The 12240-nt window shown below is 37.3% G+C and overlaps 1 protein-coding gene across 2 annotated transcripts in view; it reads right to left on the bottom strand.

Moving 5' to 3' along the window:
* Positions 1-12240, bottom strand: part of ARB2A (ARB2 cotranscriptional regulator A) — a 270189-nt gene that overhangs the window by 235650 nt on the left and 22299 nt on the right. For both annotated transcript variants that reach the window (XM_080372365.1, XM_080372366.1), the window contains 2 exons: positions 10536-10637; positions 7789-7889 (listed from right to left, as the gene is read on the bottom strand). In XM_080372365.1, the coding sequence (XP_080228491.1) occupies positions 7789-7889; positions 10536-10637 (203 nt within the window). The remainder of the gene's footprint in view (positions 1-7788; positions 7890-10535; positions 10638-12240) is intronic.

Here is a 12240-nt window from a genome sequence, read left to right as displayed (position 1 = left end):
AGTTGGCAAACCCCAGTTTTTTTTCACCACTCCTTTAACAAAAAAATAAGCCAACTATACCCCATCTCACTCCCTTGCTGCAAACTCTGCTGATTTTGGAGTTCACTGTTCATTGTTTTTAGGTGGGAATGATTAATAAGACCAATGATAATCCAATTTTGTTCTGCTGTGCAATAAATCTTGTTTTTTTTCCTAACAAGAAAAAAAGACAAATAAAGGAATGGATACGTTTAGATAAAAGGTGGGTTAATTGTGTTTTTGATTTCAGCTACATGAAAATGGTTGGTACAAAAGTTTATTAAGAACTGAGAGTCTAAACTTCTGCATATAAACTCAGGATGGCAAGAATGGTTCTAATTGAACTAAAGCTGCTGAAGGTTTTATTTTTAAAAAGCTCATGATTAACTCATTGAAACACTCCCCCTACTCCAATTTTTGTCTTCTTTTTAACAATTAGTACCATTCTTTGAATTGCAGCAACTTGCAAGTGCTTTATAAACAACCATCTGCCTTATTGTATCTTCTCTGCTTTTCACTGTTTATCAATTTAAAAATGTAAAACACATTTATCAACACATTTATCAACAATGTAACAAATTCCCATCTGGGTTTATGAGATGCTCATCATTTCTTTCAAGAATCATGCTAACAATAATTACGAAACTATCTCTGAACCTTTCGAGTACTGTCATGTTACTGTGATAAACCAACCTACTGCCAATTGCTGCCTACAAACTAGAAGAGTTCACTGAAGCACATCTGACATAATCATTCCAGTAAAAAGTCTTCACAAACAGCAGATTTTGAATGCAGATTTAGCATATGCAAATGAATATACTGCATGCAAAAAAGATTCATATTTAAATTTAAATTTCCTTAGGTACTATTAAGTAGTCTTCAATCCTTGCTGTCTGTCCATCTACTTCACTCACCTAAATGAAATGCTGAAGATAAATAGATTGTTAAAAGCCGAAATCTTTCTAAAATTCTAAAGACAATACACATACATGATTTAGATTATTTTTTTTTGTGCTGCCCCTACCAGCATTTTCTCTATCTAAGGCATTGGTTAAACATGAATGAAGTAAAAGGACTGGAACCTTAAGAAATGTATTACTTAGGGCTTAGGAACTACCATTACAGAGAAACTCAGTATTCTGCCCCAATATTAGGTGCTTTATCCAGTTGGCGTGAAGTTTTCTGACATCTTTGTTTCACACTTGCTTATCAGAAACTGAAAAAAATCAAGTTAGCATAAAAATAACCTGTAATCAATAAGCCATAGACTCCTAAAGAACCGCATTTCTAATAGACTTTGGTGTCCAAAAAGTGATTGGTGTCATTTAGGCTCTTCCTGCAACTGGTATATTCAAAAGTATTCCATGTGGATTCTTCTCTGTCTAATAAGAAATGAGATCACACTTCATTGCAAAGATCCTGCTCAATCTTTTTCTTCTGCTCAACTGTCTATTTTTGTCCAAACAGTATGACTCTAAATATTTTTCCAACATTTATTCCATGGTAAAGTTTTGCTAAAGCAAAAAACCTTCTGCAACATTCATTAGTAGATGGGGCATGACTTGCACAGAAATAGCACTATCAAATTGCTTCCAAAGACCACCTAAAATGGGATTTAACCACTTTAAGTGTGGTGGAAATATTTTAGTTAGGTGCTTTCACTCTATCTTTGAAACAGCACATAAATTTAGGAAGAGTTTGTTAGGTTTTCAGTGAGGATTTTTACTATCCCCATGAAAGTTTACCCTTGACTGTAATACAAGACACTGAAAATCTTCAATTCACACACACACACTTAACAGACACCTGTTAACTATTTGGCATCTAATCTCTTTGAACAGAACAACCTCTTCCATGGCCCTAGCCAAGCAAGCATCCCAGGAAAGAAAATGTCCGTGAACCTGTCAGTAGATGACATCTCTATCTATTTATTTTGTCCTGTTAGTAAGACAAAATTTTCCAACCACTAAATAACTAACAGCAAATACATAATAGTAAGTCAAGGTACACAAAGGTAATTTTGCTTAATACATGGTGTGCAGCACATACTTTAATATATTAAAGTCTCACTAGCCAGAGAAAATCTGGAATGTTTAATGATAAACTGTCTGTGCAAAGAAACTGAAACTAGAGTGTAAGGATTTCTACTAATCATCTGCAAATTTTATTTGGAACTTGATCCTGCAGCCCTTATTCACAAGATCAGACCTATTGAGTTTATTCACATGAGCTTCGGCTGCAAGATTGGACCTTAAGTACTATCAGGTGCACGTGCAGCCTATCATCAGATTTTGGGTTATTCATGTAAGAAGCTATCCTTTCAAATGCAGACTACTTAATGCTTCCTTCTTCATTAACTTACATGTCCTCTTCTGCTGCTCTATGCTTTCATTTGTGCTATGTAAATAGCTTCTTTCTCTCAGTCATCCAAACAAATAATGCTCTTTGCAACCAAGGAGGAAATTAGTAGCAGGTGAACGCTTATTTTTTAAATTATGTTGAGACCAAGCTGTTCTTTAACTTAAAGGAGATCTGGAAAAAAAAAAAAAAAGTATCTCATTTTACTACTTAGCAATCTTAATTATGGGTTGTCATTGTCAAAATTCTACATACTCATTTTTTTCCCCCCACACAAACATTAACCTTGATGGCTAATCTACTTTATGATGAGTTGGACCTAACATTGTGCGCATCCATTAAAGCCGTTTATTTAGTGGGACGAGACTTCTCTGATTATGTAAAATTAACTGTATCTTGTCATACACAAAACATGCAAGATATTTCTGACTTAGGTGTTCTATTTCATTACTTTCCGTATCTGTTCAACATGAATATAAGGTGTTTTCTTGTGCTACAGTGTGGTAACTGTAAAAAATAACCACAATTCTTCTGCCACCTGCTTATACGCTTCTGTAGGTCAGACAGCCTGCAATTACAAGAGATGGCATACACTAGTGCTTGAACAGGACCACAGCAGAGGCATTTACATCACAGTCCACATTATAATCCACATATTTACAAATTCTGTTTGACTGACTTAAAGACATGAGTAGGCGAGCTGTCAAGTACAGGTAAGTCTCTTCAACAGTGATGGCATTCACAAAAACCTCTGCAAATTAAATGGCCTCCAAGAAATCACCAAATTATAATTACCCAGTGCTAGAACTGTAAGAGACATGCAGAGGGACAGACAGTAACTGCCTACTGATGCTAGGGATACTCTGCTTACTGTACAACTATGGAAGGAGAATGTCAACGTAATTTTTTCATATGAAATCTTGTTATCAACACAAACGGCATGACTGGCAAAATGCAAGGTAAAATCCCAATAGCAGATTTTACTTTTACAGTTACAGCTAATTTCAGTGTCATGATGAAGCAGAGGCTGAAGCTGACTGTTGGCAATTTCAGTAGCTCTATATCAATTGAAAGCACGGTACAAACAATGAACATAGACATGTACTTAAAATGCAAGGAGACATATACATCATGTGAGTCTAGTCTGGAGTTTAACCTAGAATCCAAATCTCTAACTCCTGGCCAGGGGAAAAAAAACCCCAAAAAACAACAATCAACCTTGAATGGGAATGGTATGTCTGCAACAACTGAACTGTTGTCACAAAATTGTTCTCAATCGTACTTCAAACTTGCCACATGGAATAATCGGCAGTTAGAAGCAGCTGCAACACCATGTTCTGTGCACTTCTGTTGCCATTTTAATTTTTAAAAAGCAAATGGAGAGGCTCTCCACGAAATTCAATGCCGCAATAGCAATGACTGAACCAGAATCACAAAATTATGAACAGTTCACTAAATTGTCTATTAGGAGCACATATCAAGAGGCTGCAGAACAAATTGTATGCCTGAAAATAACAGATCAATGAATGAAGAATAAAGAGATGTAAGAAGTGGAGACGTTGACGAACCATTGTAATTTGTGAAGAATCAATTTCCATACAGCCAGAGTAATGGCAGAACATCACAGATAGCGTATTCATGACTTTTAACAGCAAAAAATCATGGATTACCAAATGGAAATTTATTAATGCTCCAAGGAAGAGAGAATGATGCTGTAACAAGGTCAGGAAGTACACCCACTCCTTAAAATTAGCAAAACACAGTAAAAGCAGACCACAATATATATGTACAGTGAAAAAAAAAAAAAAAGATGCCTTGGGCGGGATGGCTATATCCTTTAAAAATTAGAAAACCAGCATACAATGCCTGAGCTAACAATAGAAACACTGAATACATCAAACACTTTTGTCTGATGATACAAGTCGAGCTACTTTATCATCTCACTGTATGTCCACCTACATATATTTCAGCAACAAATACATATCAGACAACTCCTAAAGCCAAAGAATGACGTTTCAAAGCAAAGGCCTAAGGCCAGATTTTACTACACCACCTTACAAATTACAGGAGCTGCTGCTTCTTACACTGTTACAGTTTGCTAAATGCATCCTACCCTAGACTACAAAATCAGAGGGCAATATACTGTTTCTGTACTATTCAACATTTGCATCAGTGATCCACCAATCTATGGCGGAAAAGAAGGCTTTATCTATGTGAACAAATGCCAATGGTCTTGCTGGTCAGCGTCGCCTGTGTTCTATATGAACAACCATAGTGCCAAAAACAGACAATGGAGCATTTATAAATTTGTAGCTTGTTGGAAGAACTGTGTAGTATCAAGCACCTTACAAACAACAGACAAACACAGATGTGTTTCTTTTTTCTCTAAACCCACAAAACAAACAACTGAAAACAATTCACCCTGTCAGATTCCTGACCTCAAACCTTCCTTCCTTTTTACCTACCAATAGAAATTAATTGCACTTTCAGAGATCACTCAAACCTGGACTTGGAGAATGATAAGGCAAAATGCACAAAGATCACAGATGTAAGGCACCCACTTCATGAACACATCCACCTCCGGGTTAACCGAAGATCACAAAAAGTCATTCGTTGACGCAGAAGGCTCAGACACAACTTATACAATCAATGTGATCAAGTTAGTGCCACTTTATTAAGGGATACACAGCAATTTATACTCTACAGGTGCTATTAATAGACCCACACCAATTTATACCCCCAGCTAAAAATACACACGCTACGCAGGCTTTGCTATGTAAAAGGTGAGAGGTTAAAACCACTCGTTCACACGCTTCCACCTCCCCCATGATCGGTCCCGGCGTGGTGCCCACATGCTGCTCCCTCCTTGTGCAGGCATCCTGGTTTTTCTCATCTTTCTGTCCAACTCTCTTACCTCTCCGCGAATACACGGTTTCTCTGTCTCCCTTGGCCTTGCATATGTCCTTCACAACACCGGCAGCCTGTTACAGCTTCGGCCTGCTATTACAACAAAGTTACTTGGTCTGGATTGCTCATAATATGTCCGTTGTCTTCCAGCCACTCCAGTCATTCATACTACTATGGGTGGAAGCTGTGGCACTCACTACTCATATGCACAGAACGAGAAATTTTACGATGTTGCCAAACACATACAAGAAGGTGCGGTCGCACAGGAACCCGTACAGAGACATACTAATCCTTACAGGGGTCTCCTGTCCAACTCATTTATTTGGAAAATGGGGATACTGGAACAATATAGGCACACACAAAGCTCTGCACACGCTGGCTGTGCAACAGGTGCCAGTCTGCTTCCTGCTAGAAGAAACCTGTATCAAGTAACTTAGACAATGCAACAGATTGGGTGATAGCACATCCCCTGTTTTGGAAAAACATATAGCTGAGGTGAGAAGTAGCAGTCCCCATCATCCCCTTCCCCGCCACAGTCCTTACAGGAACAAGGAGGAGGAGGTAAAAAGCAGGGTTCTTCAATCCATGGCAACAAAGCTCTAACAGGACAAAGCGGTGCTGAACAGCTGAGCAGCTCCAGCACAGAGCCCAGGCTGATCCCTGAATGAAACAGAGGGGCTCAGTGAGCACAGAGCACCAGATCACCACCCCATGGAGGTTAAGGACAGATGGCATGCTATTCCTGTTAATCAAGACAGGCAGAGACTTCTGCTGTGCACTCTTTTCTTGAGCCTGCATGCTCAGTGCCTACAGAAGTTCCCAGAGCCTATCCTGCTATACTTGGAAAAGGCCATGTAATTAGATATTTCTTCAGCTTTAACAAATGCACTCTTGGCAGCATGAGAAACTATATGAAACTGTTTGGTGATAAATTTAAGTATATACTTATTTATCCATCCAAGAAACTCAATCAAGATACTTTACACTGTTTACTTCGCAATAGCGTAGGACTGGCTGTCATTTCAGACATTTTAGTCTTTTTACTCCAGTACAGAAGTGTATTGACTGGGAGTGCACAAGAACCTGGGAGGGGGGCACAACTGAGACAGCTGACCCCAACTGACCAAAGGGATATTCCATGCCATGTAATGTCATGCTGAGCAATAAAAGCTGAGGGAAATGCGAAGGAAAGGGGGACATTTGGAGTTATCTTCCAATAAGGTATTTGTCTTCCCAAGTCACCATTACACATGAAGAAGCCCAGCTTTCCTGGAGTTGGCTAAACATCTGCCTGCTGATGGGAAACAGTGAATTAATTCCTTGTCTTGCTTTGTTAAATGCATAGCTTTTGCTTTACCTATTAAACTGTACCTCAGCCGATGGATTTTCTCACTTTTACCCTTCTGACTCTCTCCCCCCTCCCACGGTGGGGAGCAAGCAGGAGGCTGTCAGGGGGGCTGAACTGCCCTTGGGGTTAAACCATGACAAAAAGAAAGTTTAAAAGACAAAATGTCTAACCATGTGCAAACAAACATATCTCCAAGTATCTGAATTACTGTGACAGGTATAAGTGGGGAATAAAGTGTTTAATCCTTACTAAAACAATAATACTAATGAAAGTGGACAAGCAATGGGGCAAAGGCAGTTCTGAATGACATGCCATGATGATTCCAACAGAAACCGCCAGGCAATATCATGTAGTCTGTAAGAAAAAAAATCCCTACTTTATGCACAGAACTGCGCATCCCCTTTCTCCAACAGCCACTCTGATGTGAACAGCATTACTTCCTGGAAGTCAGCGTGCTGAGGCTGTTCTTTCTGTTGGGTAGGGGAGGTTGTGACAGTGCAAGGAAGACCTCAGTACACACTGGTCTGCATTCACTGACATCAGCTGCCTTTCTTCTCCAGTCAGTGCTTTGACTCTTAACGCATTACAAAAAGCATGGCACCGAAGCTGAAGTAAATTCACATAGAAAAGGAACTGTGGTCAGTCACTTTTACACCTACTACACTCAAAACATGCCTACAAAAAGCCTAGGGAGTACCAGTAGCACCTAAATATTTAATACACCAACAAATATTCAATCATCAGATCTCTACTTAACCAATCTAGTGACTCCTGGTATCTCCTGGTAACATAAGAAAACCAGCCAATGCATTTATTTTCATCTAGAAAGTAAAATGCTACAGTTTTACACCCAGTGCTTAACCCTGAGGAGAAGAAAGTTAAAGAAAATACTGCACTGTAGAGTATTTGCTGATTTGTATAATCTAGATGATATTCTATTTTGAACATATACTGAAGTCTGAATCACATCTCAAACTATACAGCAAATAATGGAAATTACTACTACAGCATTAACACACAACAAATCATGAAATACCTTTTATTAAATGACTGCAGCCTCACTAGTATCTACAAGTATCACTCCTACAGAGAAACACAACAAAAAGCACAACACACTGATACATATATGCATGCATACACGCACACAATTTATATACCTCTCCAAGAGCTTCATAGCGCTTCTGGTTCCACCTATGCAAATCTTCACGATAATTAAAAACAAATGGCTCTCCAGTTTTTATGTGTCTTAACTGCCCTTCTGTAAAAAAACCAAAATAATTACATTTTGATATACTTCTTCATTAAAAGACACATTTAATTACTGGAAAATTAAATGTGAACTTTGCATCTAAAAATTGGGCTATTACGAATTTCTTCTCATTTTTGGTTATATTTCTGAAGGAAAACAACTGTAGCTTAACAACAAAATTCATTCCCCTTGAATAGTATATATTACTAGATAAAACTAAAAGACAAGTGATGACTGTGAAATTACATGCAGGTATCAAATGCCAAACTGCTCTGCAAGAAATACTTCTGTCTCAACTGCTTTGGATTAACAGTGAAATGTAAACGTTAGCAGTTAATATTTTATCTGCAGTTGTCAATTAAGCGATCAAATCATAGCTACAAATCCCCTACTTCAAAACCAACAGCATTTATGAAGAAAAGTAAGTACAAAATCGGCTGGAGGCTGGAAGGAAAGGAAAAATTTATTTTCAAGATTAATAACACTTTAAGTTAATCAGCAGAAACCTCTTCCAGAGTTAAGGTCAGTATCTTAACTCACAGGCATGCTGCTATCAAGAGCTCTGAGATTCAGGGTACAATGAGATTACAACAGTAGAATAACGCGGAATGCTTGATCAGAGCAAAACCACATGCTATTCTTAGATTCCAGTGTAACTTTTTGTAGTTGGCCCTGTTTACAGCAAAAGTCTAGTAGCGTACCCAACCACAGATAAAGATATGGACTGAGTTAAAATAACAGTAGTAATAAAATGGAAACAAGCAGGAAGCAAACTGCAGAAAATAGGTATCTTACCCGTAAAGTTTCAGCTTATTAAACAAACACAGGTTATGAACTTAGAGCATCACAAAATTGCAGTAAATCAGAGAAACATTAAAAACAGGCGTAAGAACAAGTATCTCCTTAAAAAGTTGAAATGTCTGCATGATGGAAGTAAAGTTTCTCAGCAAAATGTTTCCTCTTGAACAGCAGGAAATTGCTAACTTAGTTCACACCTTTTCAGGATCTCTACAGTTTGATTCTTGATGTATTGAGTAAAATATATTTAAGATATGGTATCGCTAATAGTTATACTTACCTGCTTATTTGACTTTTTTTTCCAGAGCTGTCTTACCTCATGTACTAGACACCAGGGAAATGTTTCTCCCCAACTTCATATCTCTGCCTCCGGTCCAAATACCCTTCCTCTCATATTTTCATCATAAGTCTACCTTCAGCTGTTCCTTCTCAGCTAGTTATTCTTCAACTATGCCATTCAATAGTACATAAAGCTGCTCCCTCCCCAAGTAGAGTGAAGCAAATATTTGGTATATTTTTTCTCTTGCTTTCTGGAACCCTTGCCTTCTTCAGAGTCTTTGAATCTGATAAAAATCTTCCTTACTATTCCATCATAAAAAGAAGCATGATTTGACATAAGAGTACATGACTGAACATCTGCATTAAATGTACAAAAGCAAAATGGAGACCTTTTTTGCTTTGCTGACCAGTAGCATACTTAATAGGTTTTGCTGCATTCCATGGAAATCACTCAGGCTGTGAGGTTAGTGATGGAATATTCAATAACATCATTCTAAAACATCATTCCCCAAAATTGAGATTTCAGCCCTTTTTATCAACCACATATGAACCATTAACTCTGAAGTCAGTAAGGAAGACAGTAGACACTGTGCAGATCTAAAAATAAGGAGCTGAAAAGTGACAGAGCTGAACCCCTCCCATCAAAGAAAGAGCATCACTTTCATGACACTTTTAGTCTCTAAGTACCTTCCTGTGAAAGCCATCAGGGTATTAAAAAGCTAAGTGTTGCATAAATGACTATCATTTAAAGGAAAGCTCTTTTTTTTTTTTTTCTTTAAAAGTGGAAGATGTTAGACAGGCAGATTTAGAAACTAAAGTTCTTCTGTTCACAGAACAGTCACTGCAAAGAAGTAGAATGTAAACATCCCCATTTGTCCTACAGGTTTCAAACAATCTTGAAAGAGCCATTTCCTGGAGTCTGGTATTACTTCAGCTCAGAGGCTTATTTTTCAGCTGGATTTTAAAATGTATGCACTGGAAATCATAAATACTACTAACTCATTTAACACACAGATTCAGCTAGCTGGAAGTCCTTGTCATCAAACACTTAGCTGTAATGCAAAACTATGACCCACACCAGAAGAGTAAGAGACAGTCTATCACACTGCTCATCCTTCCATCAATATAAATAGGTGTTTTCCTATTGGTATTAATGAAATAGCTTGGATAAATTATTACCTGAAGTGATACCTTCTTTTGTATCCATAAAAATGAATCACTAAATAAAACTTTTCTTAAACGAGTGACCACTTTGATTTTGCTTTTTAATGCTAACGTTACAGAAATTTCTTTCAGAATTTTTGTATCAACAATTCTGTATTAGAAAACATGGAGCCATAAAGTAATCACAGTACAAACCTACAGTATTGTATAAAAATGAGGGATTTTTGTGACAATTTTATGAAATAAAAAAAATCACTTAGCTAGATTTACATGTCTGTTAACAATAAGGCTTAAAATTTTATTCTTAACAGCAAAGTGTGAAATTCTAATAGGGATTTGTAAGATATAATAAAAGTTCTGATAACCTCTCAACATTATTCTAAGTATAGCCTTTAGAAAGCATATACGACTTACTTTCATTAAAAACATACTCAAATCCTTCCAGAGTATCAGGAAATTCAAGTGGTGGTTCATCTTTTTTCATTAGTTCATCCAAGTCTATTCTAGACAATAAATCTAAAAAAGGAAAAGAAAAATTATATAATGCATGCTATGTCTTTTTTTATTTCACTATATGACTGACAAAATTTGTTTGTTCAGATTTGTAGGACTTAAGGGCAGAAGGGCAACCTATATAATAGTAAACACAGGACTTTGTTATTCCAGATTCAAAAGCCGGACCTCATTGTCAGTACATCTTCTTACTTATTTACCTGTCTTCTCTAATGTTGATCAAAAAATGTCCAGGGACAGACAGGCCACCAAAGACATAGTGATTTGTTTCACTTACTAATTACCCTCAATGTGAGAAAAGTATCTTTGGTATGCATCACGGTTTTAACATGAACTTACCTAGCTTCAATATCAAGTCACCGATACATTCTTGTTTGCTTTCCTGAAGACCTCAGATTACCAAATGCACATCATCTCACACGCATTTACCAGCTGTGTGATTACAACACTCCCTAACCTTCCCTTTGATACCCAAATATCTCTGTATCTCTTTATACTCTTTATTTAGAGTTATCTGAATCCTCCTCTCAACCATCCTCTCTTAAAAACATTCAAGGTAGAGAAATCTGCCATGTGTTTTATAGCAAGCCATGACATACATTCCTCTTTCAGATTAGGATGGTGTAACCTAGTACAGCCTGCATTCACTAAGGCAAGTACACTAAAGTAAGAGTAGTCTGCATTCTTTACGCTACATTTAAGGGTTTACATTTAACCAGAGGCAAGCATACAGCAGTATCTTTTGCTTACATATAAATACTAAACAATTAAATAGTGCACAATCGTCTCTCCTCTCATTGCTCATCACCCACACAACCCTGCACTAGCGTTCTAACATATTCTGTGATTATTCGTTAAAAAACATCAAGAACTTAATCAGCAGGGTTCCACTGATATTCTCCTACCTCCTCACAGATGAATTTGAAGACCACACAAACATTCAGTTCAATGCTGAGTCTTGAATTATTGCTGTTTCATAAATTAAGATATGATGTATTACCAAGGAAACACATTACGTATTCTAAGTACATTGGTTTATTACCTTTACCATCCAAAGTTGTAGCTCAAAGGAAAGAAAACAGTTTGAAAAGTCATTTTCTTTAAACTTGCTTTGTTTGACATTAACTACATTTCCATCTTTCAGTTACTTAGAAACATTACTTGAATAGGTTTTGTACCACTATTTTTGCTTAGTCTTGTTGCCGATGACAAGCCTCTAGGTTACCCATGTTACCAAAGCTTAGTACCGGTGCATTAATCCTGTGAAATTTCTAGCGTTCAAAATCTACTGAAGACTAGCTTCATCATTCTTGAGAATTCCTTGGCCTGCTCTTTTATAGCTCTTCAGTTTCACATGACATTCACTCAAGCATCCGCAAGATTGTCTCCAGCTCCTCCTTCTCTAAGTGATTTCAGTGAAACGAAATGAGTGATTTCATGAAGTGAATGTCAATTGCAGCAGACTGCAATTGGTCTGTGCTCCAACCACCTACACAGCCACTTTCTTCCTGTGCAATTTTTCAAGTTAAAATTAGCTAAAGTATTCTTGTAATTTTGAGATTCGTTCAAGATCTGATCCAGTATTCTCACCTAAGACCTTGGACTC

This window comes from Falco punctatus (genome assembly GCF_963210335.1).
Source record: "Falco punctatus genome assembly, chromosome: Z".
Lineage (NCBI taxonomy): Eukaryota > Metazoa > Chordata > Aves > Falconiformes > Falconidae > Falco > Falco punctatus.
Note: the sequence above shows the minus strand (reverse complement) of the source record. Positions and strands in the feature narration are given on the sequence as shown.